The following is a 12,837-nucleotide window of genomic DNA, read 5'->3' as shown; positions in this document are numbered from 1 at the left end:
CGAGGAGGACAGTGTATATGTAACAGCTCAGAGAGATAGGAGGGAGCAAGGCCATTTAAAGATTTAAAAACAAATAAAAGAATCTTAAAATGCACTCTGAAATGTACCGGCAGCCAGTGCAGAGAATATAAAATCGGGGTAACATGTTCCCTCTTCCGCGATCCAGTTAAGAGCCGAGCAGCCGCATTCTGGACCAGCTGAAGACGGGACAAAGAAGACTGGCTGACACCCACATATAAGGAGTTACAGTAATCCAGTCGTGTTGTAATAAAAGCATGGATTAATATTTCAAAATAATCCACTGGTACAATATTCCTAATCTTAGCAAGCCGTCTCAAATGGAAAAAGCTCGTTTTCACAACGGCACTGATTTGTTTATCCAACTTAAAATTTGCGTCCATTACAAAGCCCAAATTTGTAACAAATGGCTTTACGTAATGTGATAGCGGACCCAAATCCACAGGAGTGGACTTGCAGGTAGTACCAGGGTCAAAAATAATAGCTTCCGTCTTTCTTTCATTAAAATTCAAAAAATTCAGAGCCATCCAAGTTTTTAAGTCATCGAGGCACTCCATTAAAATTGGTACTGTATTGACTCCCTTACGATTGAGAGGCACATAAATTTGTGTATCATCCGCATAGCAATGAAAAGCAATATTATGTTTCCTAAATATTGACCCAAGGGGAAGCAAATATAAAGAAAACAAAAGAGGTCCAAGTATCGAGCCCTGCGGTACTCCACACAATAAAGGAGCAGACGATGATCTAAAATCATCTATGTCAACACAGAAAGACCTATCCGTCAAATACGACCTAAGCCACACTAAGACTGTGCCTTTGAGACCTACATAATGCTCTAAACGGGAAAGTAAAACATCATGGTCCACCGTGTCAAAGGCTGCAGTCAAATCTAAAAGAATTAAAATCACTGGATCTCCAGCATCAGTAGCCAAAAGGATATCATTAAACACCCTCAACAATGCAGATTCGGTGCTGTGTAAAGTTTTAAAACCAGACTGAAAATCCTCAAGAATATTATTTACATCGAGATAGGCCTTTAATTGATTATAAACAACTTTCTCTAAAATTTTAGACATAAATGGAAGCTTTGAAATAGGCCTAAAATTAGATAACAGAAAAGGGTCTAAGCCAGGTTTTTTGATCAGCGGTTGAACTAATGCCTGTTTAAAAGGTTTTGGAACCACACCAGTGATCAGGCTACTATTTATAATAGCCGTAATAGAAATCCCTAAAATAGGAAGAACCTCTTTAAAAAGTCGTGGGGGTAAAATGTCAGCTGCAGAACCTGAGGCCTTAAGATGACCTACAGTCTCATGAACAACACCTCTGTGTTCCAGCAGCGGCCCCGGCTTTCTGCTGGATGACTCTGGATCCTAATAAATCAGCAGGGTGGATCCCGGCTCCACTTGCCACCACACACTGTTTGAAGTGGAGCCTGGGGACAGTTTGCCAGGCCTCTGCTCAGTCCTGTGCGGCGATGACTTAACTGACCAGAACACAGTGCCACACCCCTCCTCACCACCAGAGGTTTGCCAAGAAAATGGACACAAACAGGGAAAGAATTACTCTAATTTGTGCTTCAAGTGCTTTCAGTTTCCCACATTTTGTTTTTGTTTTTCCGCATTCATGATTCTTTTATGTCTTCGGTTGTGTCTCTTCCCTCCAAAACCACTTTCCCATCTGATCTTTCCATACTTAGCCCATGCACTGCCAATCTATCATTAGCCACTTGCTACTCCAGCTACTTAACAAAGTCGTCCAAATTGTGAACCTTATTTGAGAAATTAAAAAGAAAAACAGTTACGTTTTTTTAGAGGTATTTTAGGCTTATCCAACTCAGTGTCCCATCAAATTGTTTTTTGAGGCAACAAGGCAACAAAACCAAGAGAAGCAGCTTTGCTTTGCTTCACTGCTGTTAATGGATGCTGTTTGTGCGTCAAATTCACTGCATTATGCATTAAAATCTACGTATTTAATTAATCAAAATTAATGCATTAAATTCCCAGCCCTAGAAGAAATATATATACATATGTATATAAAATATCAGTAAATATTGATTATTGGCAATATCAGATATTGATATCCACCTTACGTTTTCATGTAGATGCATGTGTAATTATGATTTTCTGCTGACAGTGTAATTTGGCACAGATAATCTGTGAAAACTTTGATCTCCTCCGTGAGTTACCCTGTGAAGAAATGCACCATACTCAACCAAAAACAACCAATCAGAGCCAGGAGGAGGGCCTTAGCGCTGTCAATCAATCATGCTAAATGTCCTAATGGCACAGAAACAATGTGTCATTCCAGTAAAACTGTTTATCTGCTGTCGTTGGTGGCCATGCTAACTAGGATAGCATTCACATGTTCTGCTAGCTGCAGGGTACCAGAGAGCAAAGGGTGAGGTTTGACAACGCTAAGGCCCTCCTCCTAGCTATGATTGTTTGGTTTTTTGGTACTAGGAGAAGGCAGAGTAGCTCAGTTTTTTTCACAGAATGTCTGTCTTATATACTGTTACAACATAGCAACAGTTTCAACTAATATGTAAAAAAATATATACCATTTGTTGGTTTAGAAGGAACGTTCAGTCTGACAAAGGAGACTCATCAGAAAGCACTTTCAAATTTATTGAATATGTCTACAGGCTTTTTAATGCTCTCCTTTATAGTCTTAACAGATAATAGCTCAAATTAATGTTGCTACTTTAAGCTTTTAAAGGTTCCATATAAATGTTTGTGGTCTGAACCGAGGCACAAGAAAAATCTTAGCAAAGATAGGTATAGCATTCTACTTCCGTAACAATTTATACATCCCTTAACTGTTTTTTTCTTCTTTTTTCATTTCTATTTTTATGCTAGTAAAGGTCACGTAGCACTTTAACAAACAACAATCCTGTTGATGTTTAGAACTGTACAGGACCCCTCTTGAGACAGTATTTATCCAAAAGCGCAATAAAAGCCACAGCAAGGAGTTGCCTAGCAGGGCTGTAACACATGACTGGCCTGTGCTGGGTAAATACCGTGAACCAGAGGACCGGCACACGCATCCATGCCCGGAGCCATGTTTACAGCCTGCGGCCGGGGCGCGGTGCGACCGCCACGGCGGGAATCCGCATCGCAGCCGGCCGCGGTGCCAGCAGAACCAGCAGTCGCCATTTCCCGCTGGTGCTTCTTATGGTCTTTAGAGAGGAAGTCATCGGGTCTCCAGGCCCCCTACAGTCCGTACATTGGCACTATGACCTGAGGGCTTTGGAATTTTGTTGACTTGAATGTTTACGCTGTAAAGTAATAGTAACCTATTTTAGGTTTGTGAATTGTAAGCTCGTTTAAAGTTCACCTAAATGACAGAGGCATATAAATCTGGGCTTCAGTCCGTGAAAGTCATTATTAGAGCAAAATGAAAGGCTAAAAAAAAAAACCATGAAATTATGCGAGGTAGCCCCAGTTTATATCCGAATAAAAACTACTGTAGGAAACCAAAGTGGTTGTCCCAGTTCGGAGGACATACTGGGAGATATCCACGTTGAGGGCCTTTCTGGTGAGCAGTGCCTGGAAACATCCAGAGGAGTCAATCCCATCTGGCTCTTAATTGGACTTGAGGTCTGCAGAGGGTTGTAAAGCTCATATCCTCTGACCTCAACGGCAGAGTGACCTGAAAAACGGACTCATCTTTATTGTGTTGGCCTTTATTCACTGTCACTGAACTTTCTGCGTTATCAAAGTGATACAACAGAGCCATCTAGTGGCGGGTTAAGATTTTTTGTTAACATTTCCTGTCTGCAGGTGATGGACAGCTCCATGCCTCTGATTGGTGAGCACGTAGAGGAGGACAAACAGCTCATTACAGAGCTGGTCATCAACAAGATGGCGCAGGTGCTGCTGGGAGTTGTTACACCTCAGACTTCTGCTGTGAAGGTACAAACTGCAGCTGTTAGAAAGGCTCGTTCTGATAAAAGTTTTTATTTTAAATGCGACATTAAAGGTTGTAATGCTCACTAATGAAGCAGTAATGGATGTAATCACCACTATATGGGCATATAGAGTGCTGTTAAAAAAAATGTAGCCGATAGGTTTGACTTTTTTAATTGGTAGTATAATTTGTTTTTGTTAAAGTGAAATGTTTCAGATCATAAAACTCATTTCAATACTGATGGGTTTTAGTGCCAAGAAGTCAAAATGGAATAAAACAGAACTTTGCTGACATGTTCAGTTGTTAGTGCAATACATGTGTGTTTCTCTGAAGGAATCATAAAGTCAAGTTATTTTGACCTACAATAATTGTGATTTTGATTTCCTGCTATTGGTGAGACTCGATCCAAATTTTGAATCAAGTTTATTGCAGGTACTGTAATTACTTAATCAAATTTTAATTGAAAACTATTGAATGTTTATCCAAAATAAGCAACATTTTCAATTCTGTTTATGGATGTTTGTTGTACAAGAAACATACACATTTTTTTAGATGACGGTTTATGCAACCTTTGTAAAAAGAAAAAAAGAACAGTAATTAAATTGTGTTATATTTCTAACACCTGGAATTCCAGGTAATCAATAAATTGAAATGAATGTGATAAGGTTCTGAGCTTATTGTCTACATCATCAAGAATCCCCACAGACTGTTGAAGTGGAAGGATTGATGTAAAAACAATCTGGAATATTTATCAGTATTGGGTGAAATAGCCCAACATTTTTAACTCTTCGTTGTGATCATTATATAAGTGATGATAAAAAAAAATGAAATAATCACAAACTGTCTGCATTCAGCATTGCAAACATAAAAATAGCACCAAAAAATAAAAAGTAACATTATTCAATATTACTTTATAACTAGTAATATTAAACAGTGCAACCGTTCAACTTAACAGCCCACAGTGTTTGTATTCAATCATACTTTGAATAACAAGGGCAGCATTTATTGATGATACGAAAAAACATTTTGAACATTAAAAGCAACAATCTGGGGCGTGCTGTGGTGGCGCAGGGTGTTAGCACGCCCCACGTTTGGAGGCCTTAGTCCTCGACGCGGACGTCGCGGGTTCGATTCCTGGTCCCGACGACCTTTGCCGCATGTCTTCCCCTCTCTCCTCACCCTCCTTCCTGTCTGCCTACTGTGTAAAAAATACGAGCCACTAGCGCCGCAAAAACTCTAAGGAGAAAAAAAAAAAAAAAAGCAACAATCTCAACCATCTGTCTTCGGTCTTTGCAAAAATAATAAATTACAGTTTAGCAATATTTTCCCAATGTATATGATAAACGATATTGTAATACTAGGGGATTTAATAAATTTCTTTATGAGTGTAATTTTTGTTGCAGTTGGATTACAAGGTTCTCAGTTTGTTGCAGTTTTGGATGCAAAACACTAGATGTCAGTCTATCTCACTCACTAGACCTTTAATGAACTACTGTTAATATCGCAATGCATCAAACGCCAGAAGATTCAGAGGATTTTTTAACGTTTCTTTTCCAAAAACGTAACCTTTCTCCCTCTCTCTCTGTGTCCCTCCATGTTCAGACCACTCAGCCCAGGCGAGGTGAGTTCAATCCTCAGTGTAACGCTGACCTGTGGTCGACACACTGAGGTAAAACACAACGTGTGTTTCCAGGCGGACACCGCTCTGCTTCGGCCTCTCCGTCGCAGTCGGCCCAGGGCTCGCCTCAGAGAGCACGCTCCGCCACCACCTCTCCCAGCCAGGCCTTCCAGCCCGGCCCCATCCCGGCCTCCTCTGGGCCTGGATCTCAGAAACAGTCCCCTCATCTCAAGTAAGTCCAAACTGCAGAGCGCCGGCTTTTTGTCATCTTTTCATGTCTGTAATCAATGATGTAAAAAGTCCAAAATGGATAAAACCAACAAAAACACGGTTGGGGGATACTTCAGTCGCTTTCTCAGCTGCCCTTTCTGTCCTTTGCAGGATTCTCTTCTCAAACTAGATGAAGGGTTGTCGGTGCTCTTCCCCATTGCACTTTCCTCATTACCCAATTATGACTGTTCTTTCTGTTGTGCAGCAAATCCCAGTCACTGACCAACACCTTCACAGAGACGTTACGGGGAAGCCTGACCGACGACGAGGCCAAGGCCGAGACCATCCGTAGCCTCCGGCAGTCCTTCGCTAGCCTCTTCTCTGACTAAAGAAGCTCCGCCCCCCTCGACCTTCATGTTGGACGTCAGATCAAAGACTAAAATAATGAAAAAGTGTGGGGAAAAAAACAAACAGCTTCATCTGTAAAGGAGTCTCTTCTCTCTTCCAAACTCCAGCTTTGTGTTTTTTCTTTGCATTAATCCAGTTGTCCATCTGCTGTTCTCAGAATATTAGTGAAGTTTAGAACTAGAACGGCCAAGAGAGCCTCAGGGTCTTAGAGGAAGTTAGAAGGAGCCAAACTTTCAAAGGTGCCATTCAAAAGTATTCTTGACACCTTCATCACGTTAAAACCAAAAAACTTCACTGTATTGCATTGAGATTTTACAGCAGAGATCAGCAACTGCTTCCAATTGTGAGCAGAAGAACGTTACAAAAAGCAAACAGATAAAATAATAATAATAACCATTAGAGTTTATGGATGTAACGTGACACAAAGTAAAATTGAGACATTTACAAGATGTTTATTCACAGCTTCATAAATTTTGCCATAACTGTCACTGTACCCGTTTACACCTTAAGGTTTGATCACTTGAGGAAGTCTGGCCTTTCTAGTGCTGACTGCTGTAACAACAGAAAATCCTCATGTGGTAGCTTGTGCTGCTTGGTATATTATTATTCTGCATCCTCCCTGTGCAGCTGATACAGCTATGTTCCTGTTTGTCTTTCATCTTTACCCATTTTATGTGACACGCGGCCTCCGGGTTATTTGCGGACGGCAGTGCGGTTCCACTTTGGTGTACGTGAACGTACCAAACATTCACAGTTCACCAGCGAGCTCTGAAGCCCCTCAGCCAGCAGTCGCAGACCTTCTCAGACATCCAGAGTGTGACGCAGTGACTCCTCTACCCCTATCCTAACTTTACCAAAGTGCTTTTCAATGGCAGATATAAAGAAACCCCTCTGCACTGGGTCAGGAAAACAATCAGCTGGTAGAAACATTTCTACCCGGTGCGAATGCTGTCCTGGCTTATGGCCGTCGTCTTCCACCACAGCTCAGTTTCTCTTTATCTTTCTAAGCTCGGTTAGTTTCACCTTTAAGCATTTGTCGCGCTGGATTTACATCACACCTGCTTCTGCTGGGTACTAGTGAGCAGCGAGGCTCAGTCGAGACAGAAAAGGTTCTCTTGTATTCCGGAATGTTCCATATTTTCTCTCTGTTCTCTGCAGCCCTTGTCAGCTGAGTTTACAGGTGCTCCGCAGTACGTCTTGTTTTGGAATTCAGAGCCGTATATGGACTCGAACTGAAAAACCGAGGCAGTCGTAACTTCTGAAGAGTTGTGATGTATTTATAGGTTAAAATGTTTCCTGGAAAGTGAGTTGACTTCAGGAATCCTTTTCGTCTCGCTGCGTGCTGCAGGTTTTCTGAGAAATCAACGTTGGTGAAGGTCAGATTTGCAAACACAATACAGCCTTTGTGTATTTATCTGTCATTCACATGAGGAAAAAAGGCGTTCAAACCCACGGCTGAACGACAGCTTTGCTTTAAAGGGCAAATATTAAAATTTTCCCACTGTTTTCAGACATGTAGAGTGAGATTTTTTTCCATTTCCACCAAAGAAAACAATGGGAACATAGAGCTGAGAACGTAGCTGAAAGGTGCAGAAGAGTCATGACTCTACATCTGGATACCTGGGCGCAGGAGTCACATCTTCCATCAAAAACAACAGTAATGGTAGCCAAGTTCTCAGCTTGAATTTTAGTTCATATGGTGAGGATTTCTGTTGTTGTTCATCTACTGAGGCAAAGAAAGTCATGAGAAATGTTATGTGACAGCAGTAGCATGGAGACCTATCAAACCAGCACCCTGTGGAGGGCTTAAGAAACTCTGTATTGAGGCCAGTCTGCCTTCAATTGATAGCGTGTGACAAAAATTGTAATTCAAAACATTAGATTTCAGGCAGCATTCATATAGACACTGTAATTTCTGTGTCACCACAATATTCGAAGAGAGTTTTACTTTTTCCTCTCTACATAATCACTTGGTGTTTTACCAAATATGGCTTAACCACTAACATAGCTGTCAAAATGGCATTCCGAGGAAACCTTCCGATCAAACTCGATCAGTTGAAGCTAGTTAGCAACAATGAACACACAGGAGGATCATTCAGAGAGAATGGTTAGCATAACATGATATGTGTAGATCAGGAGACGTTTTGTACTGACTCCTAAAGCTTGAAAAGTAAATATTTTCTTACACAGTAAACTTTATGCTCACAAACGATAGCTGTGGTTGCCACAGTGTCCTGGCTGTCCTCTCCCTGCTTGAGCTACCGGTGGTAGCCCTAGTCCTAAGCCCTTGTCCAGGTATTTCATGTCCCCTGGGCAAGAAGTGTTTCCAACAGAGAAACTGTTTTTCTCTGTTGCAGATTTCAACATATACAGGATGCTTAATATTTCAAACGTATTAAGTTCAAGTGAAATCAACAAATTTAAACTGAGAATAGAAATATGATCCTGTTGCTTACACAGCTGAATATTTATCAAATTATTAGAGATAAATTAATTTCAGTGGCTCTGTTTTTCTGGTTTTAAATAGTTGCATGTGTGAATCATAGTTACATACTGTAGTTTGTGTAAATAAGTAAGAATGCTGAGGGTCAGTTTACTGATGGGCAATAGCAGAAATTATGCTATGACACAAAAATAAGCAGATTTTAAGAAACCAGTTTTAAGGTTTTCAGTTTTTATGTAAGGCATTAGAAAATCAACCATCTGGTCGAACACACTCGGTAGCTGTTGTTAACTGTATCAAGAAAATAATGTGCTTCTTTTAAAGCGCTCTTAAATTTTCAGAATTTGTCCTTCATTTTGGGAACCTCTACAAATGTTGTACCCAAGCTATCATGTTTTTAAAATATTTCATTTCAGAGAAGCTGTTTTCAGAGTGGTTAGCTTCGTTAGCCCTCTCAAGCTAACCAATTTGGACACCCTGATTCCTAGCATCTACGATACTAGCATACATAAACATGTTCCAAAGCAGAGACAGAACACTTAACTTTAGTTAATATTTGTGCTGAGTTTTTGTTTTAATACTTTTACAGCGAAGTGCATATACTGTATATATATATATATATATATAAATATATATATATATATATATATATATATATATATTTTTTTTTTTTTTTTTTTTTTTTTACCAATACCAGCAATTTACCAAAATGATTTTTTTAAAGGGATTCTTTCCACTTGATTTGCTTTTAACTGGGCATACATTTTAAATACATGACCAAGAAGAATTTATGCTGAAAAACCAAAGCTGGCGTAGCTTAGCCTAAATGTTAGTCAATGCTAACTGAGAGGGTTTTATTAGCCAGTTATAAATTAGCATCATATTACCTTCGCAGACATTTTGTTTGAAGTTTGAAGGGAGAATCCTTTGAAGAGCAGTATGACGTTAACAGCGCTAACTGTCCTGAACCAGCTTTGACCTAATCAATATTTACCCTTACTTTTTACACACTTTTAGTCTGAGATGTTTTTCTACTGCTGAATAGAGATAAATTAATGCTGCATTAATATAAAGAGCTTTTATTCACACCAATAACATAAAAAACCCTGCTAAAAAAGTTGACCTTTAAAACTGCAGATGCAAAAGCCCTAGTTAAAGCAAGCAATAAAATAGAGGAAACACAAAAACACATTTAAAAAAATACACAACCGTGCAGACCCGTGTAAGCTTTGTTTGTCTGTTTTAAAGCCTTGGCATGTAAAAGCTGAAATTACTTCACAAATGAAGTCCTTCACTTGTTTGTTTTACATCTGAGGTCCCATAATAATGTGCAAAAAGCTTTTATGTCCCAAATATAGTTTGTTTTTTTGTAGGAAGCTATTTTGATGGTTATGCTAATGTTAGCTTTTACTCTAAAGATTCAATAAAGCCATGGTCTATTTTTTTTTATTATTATTGTAATACCCACCAGCCAGGACAAACAGTTTTTAATAGTGAGTGTAATACGGTCCAAGTTTGAGCTGATATTGTTCAAACTTGGACTGTATTACTGTATTACTGTATTACTGTATTACTGTGTTACTGTATTACTGTATAACTGTATTACTGTGTTACTGTGTTACTGTAGCCATATTTTTAGTTCCAACGCTAACCGGACAGCATCTGAAAGAAGCTAATATTTCAAGTTTATGCTAGCTTAGAAATGATTGAGTCAGACAGAAGGTAAACTGAATTCCACTGGTTGAAATTTGTTTTTAACTTTTCCACCTACCCATACGTGACTTTATGGATCCTCATGAGTCACCATGACAACCAGCTTCATAAATGTGTTTAAGGTTGTGGTGGCAAGCAGGGCAGGAAAAGGAGCCAATAGAGGATTTCTTTGGGCTTACATTTTGACACTATATTGATTATTTATAGATTTGATGCAGGACAACTGACTTCATGGGTAAAAATGTAAATGTGGCCCATATGGGTCCCTAATGTGTAACTGATTTTCTTAATGTCCATTTCAGCTCAAAGCTATAGCTGTCAGCTGGTTCTGCCTATGTGAGTTGTATTTAGTCAGACCAAGTGGATCCCATATGTGAAGCCCATTCAGAGCCCAGGCCCAGTTAGTCCCCATCATGCCTGCACTGAACCCATATGGGGCCCACCGCCACCAATAACTCTGCCTCAGAGGTTGCTCTGCAAATTCCGCGTCTTGTAATTTCACTCTTTTGCGGTCACTCCTTCTCTGTTGTCACTGTGTCAAGACGGACCAAAATACATCTCATTATCTTTACTGTAGGGATTCCTCCTGCTTAGCATGCAACACCAGTATGAAAAGCCATAATCGAGCAATGAGGATTTCTATCCCTTGTGTGCCACGCAATAAAGCTGTGACATCACTCACAAAGCGGTGCGTTAGCTGTTAGCTACTGTAATCACTGTGTCCGTGGCTGGCCTCTCCTGCCTTGCAGAGAAACTCAGCAATTGTTGCTTCCTCCTTTTGAAGGTCTCCCGTTTGATTTCTGTCAGGAGAGCATTGGATGTCACTTCTCTTCTTTTCGCTTCAAACTGGAAGTTGAGTGAAAACTTAACGACGACTTGGTGTCGTATAGCTTCAGTGGTCACTATTTTCGAGCTGAGGAACATAATCTCATTAGTTTGACACACTCGATGTTTGAGTCGTTTGAAACCAAGCTGGAAAATGTCTCAGGCTTAGCAGTGCTTTCACAAACTGACTGTACTTGTGGAGATTTTGTGAAGCGAGGAGTGTTTTATATAAGGAGTCTCATGATCTGTGCAAAGACATTCAAACTCCTTTCACCAGTTCGACCTGCAAACTTTAGAAAAACAACGTTCTAGTGTGTGCGATATTAACCTAAGGATGATCACCATCTTAATATCATATCCTGTATGATTTAAAATGAAACGGGATGGAGCCGGTGTGCCTTGCATGCAACAATTAGTGGAGTGTGATATACCAAATGACCAGGCACTCCCAAAACACTCAGTCTCCTCTAGTGGAAATTTACTGAAGCGCCTCAATAGATTTGAAAATAATTGAAAATTTTATTTGACTTAATGAAGATAAATGAATTAAGGCTCATATATTTCTTATGCAGACAATTATATTGCAACTGTTATGTGAGTTAGCCTGAGTAAAGAGTTTTATTTATTCAAAAACGTCCAAACCAGTTGGCCCAATGTGAAAATATAATTGCCTTCCTTGTCAAATCCTGAACTAACTGGTTTGGTTCCACTAGCAGCACACATGCCTGCTTATTGACAGATCTGTAGAATAATAAAACATGTTAAATAGTACCTGTCTGACAGCACGAAGCAGGTTGAAAGACAGCAAAAAGAATCAGAAGGAAAGTTTTTTGGAATCTATAACAAAGTCATTACTAAGGCTTTGGAAGTTCAGTGAGTGGCTCAAAAATGAACAAAATGCAGTTTGTGCAATGGCCTAGTCAATGTCCAAACCTCAGTCCATTTAAGGACATGACTGTAACAAGCCATTATTGCTTGAAAACCATTTATTGTGGCTGAAGTAAAACGATTGTAAAAGACTGAATGCAAGTTATCACAAAGCAGGATTTAGGTTTAGGGGGCATTTACTTTTTCACAAAATTCAAACACAACTTTTTGTTTTTACTCAGGTTATCCTTGAAGAAAATAAAAAGAAACTATTTCATGATCTAATATGGACAATGTGTAACAAAAGACCAGAAAGACTTTAAAGGCAACATATCTTTGATAAGCGTCTTTTTTTATATATAATGTTTTTTTTCTTATATAATCCAATTCCAAATTAAATTTGAGATTGTAATTATCTTTAAATATTTGTCCAAATAATAAAAATTAATGCTTTGTGCGGTAAACATTTTTCCCCCTTTTTGAATTTAGTTATGAACAAACCCCAAAAACCTCTGGTTCCATCTGGTCCACTGTCAACAAATTGTGTCAGTTCTTTAACTTCACTGTTTAAGTTAAGAGTGGGCTTCCTATAACATGGATATTTTGCCACTTGCTGATGAATTTTTTTTAAAATGTGTGTTTAAAAACATCAGTAATATCTTGAGGTGTCCTGAGGGGGCCCAGACCTTGTCTTTCAGCCCAGAACAGCCTGGCCGGTTGCTACGGCCCTGCTGCTGGCCTGTTTTGTCTTTTTTTTTTTTTACTTTTAACTTCAAGTATTTGTGCACCTGTTTTGCTTCTTTGGAGAAAAATAAAAAACGCA

General features: G+C 39.4%; 1 protein-coding gene across 1 annotated transcript in view; it reads left to right on the top strand.

Annotated features, from left to right (window-relative positions):
• The window catches only part of syn3 (synapsin III), a 104,250-nt gene extending 95,039 nt beyond the window's left edge, over positions 1-9,211 (top strand). The window contains exons 11-14 of the mRNA XM_028044083.1: positions 3,804-3,935; positions 5,533-5,551; positions 5,624-5,780; positions 6,024-9,211. Of these exons, the coding sequence (XP_027899884.1) occupies positions 3,804-3,935; positions 5,533-5,551; positions 5,624-5,780; positions 6,024-6,147 (432 nt within the window). The 3' untranslated portion in view covers positions 6,148-9,211. The remainder of the gene's footprint in view (positions 1-3,803; positions 3,936-5,532; positions 5,552-5,623; positions 5,781-6,023) is intronic.
• Positions 9,212-12,837: the final 3,626 nt, after the last annotated feature.

This window comes from Xiphophorus couchianus, chromosome 17, assembly GCF_001444195.1.
Source record: "Xiphophorus couchianus chromosome 17, X_couchianus-1.0, whole genome shotgun sequence".
NCBI lineage: Eukaryota > Metazoa > Chordata > Actinopteri > Cyprinodontiformes > Poeciliidae > Xiphophorus > Xiphophorus couchianus.
The sequence above is the reverse complement of the archived record's forward strand: the minus strand, read 5'-3'. Positions and strand labels throughout refer to the sequence as shown.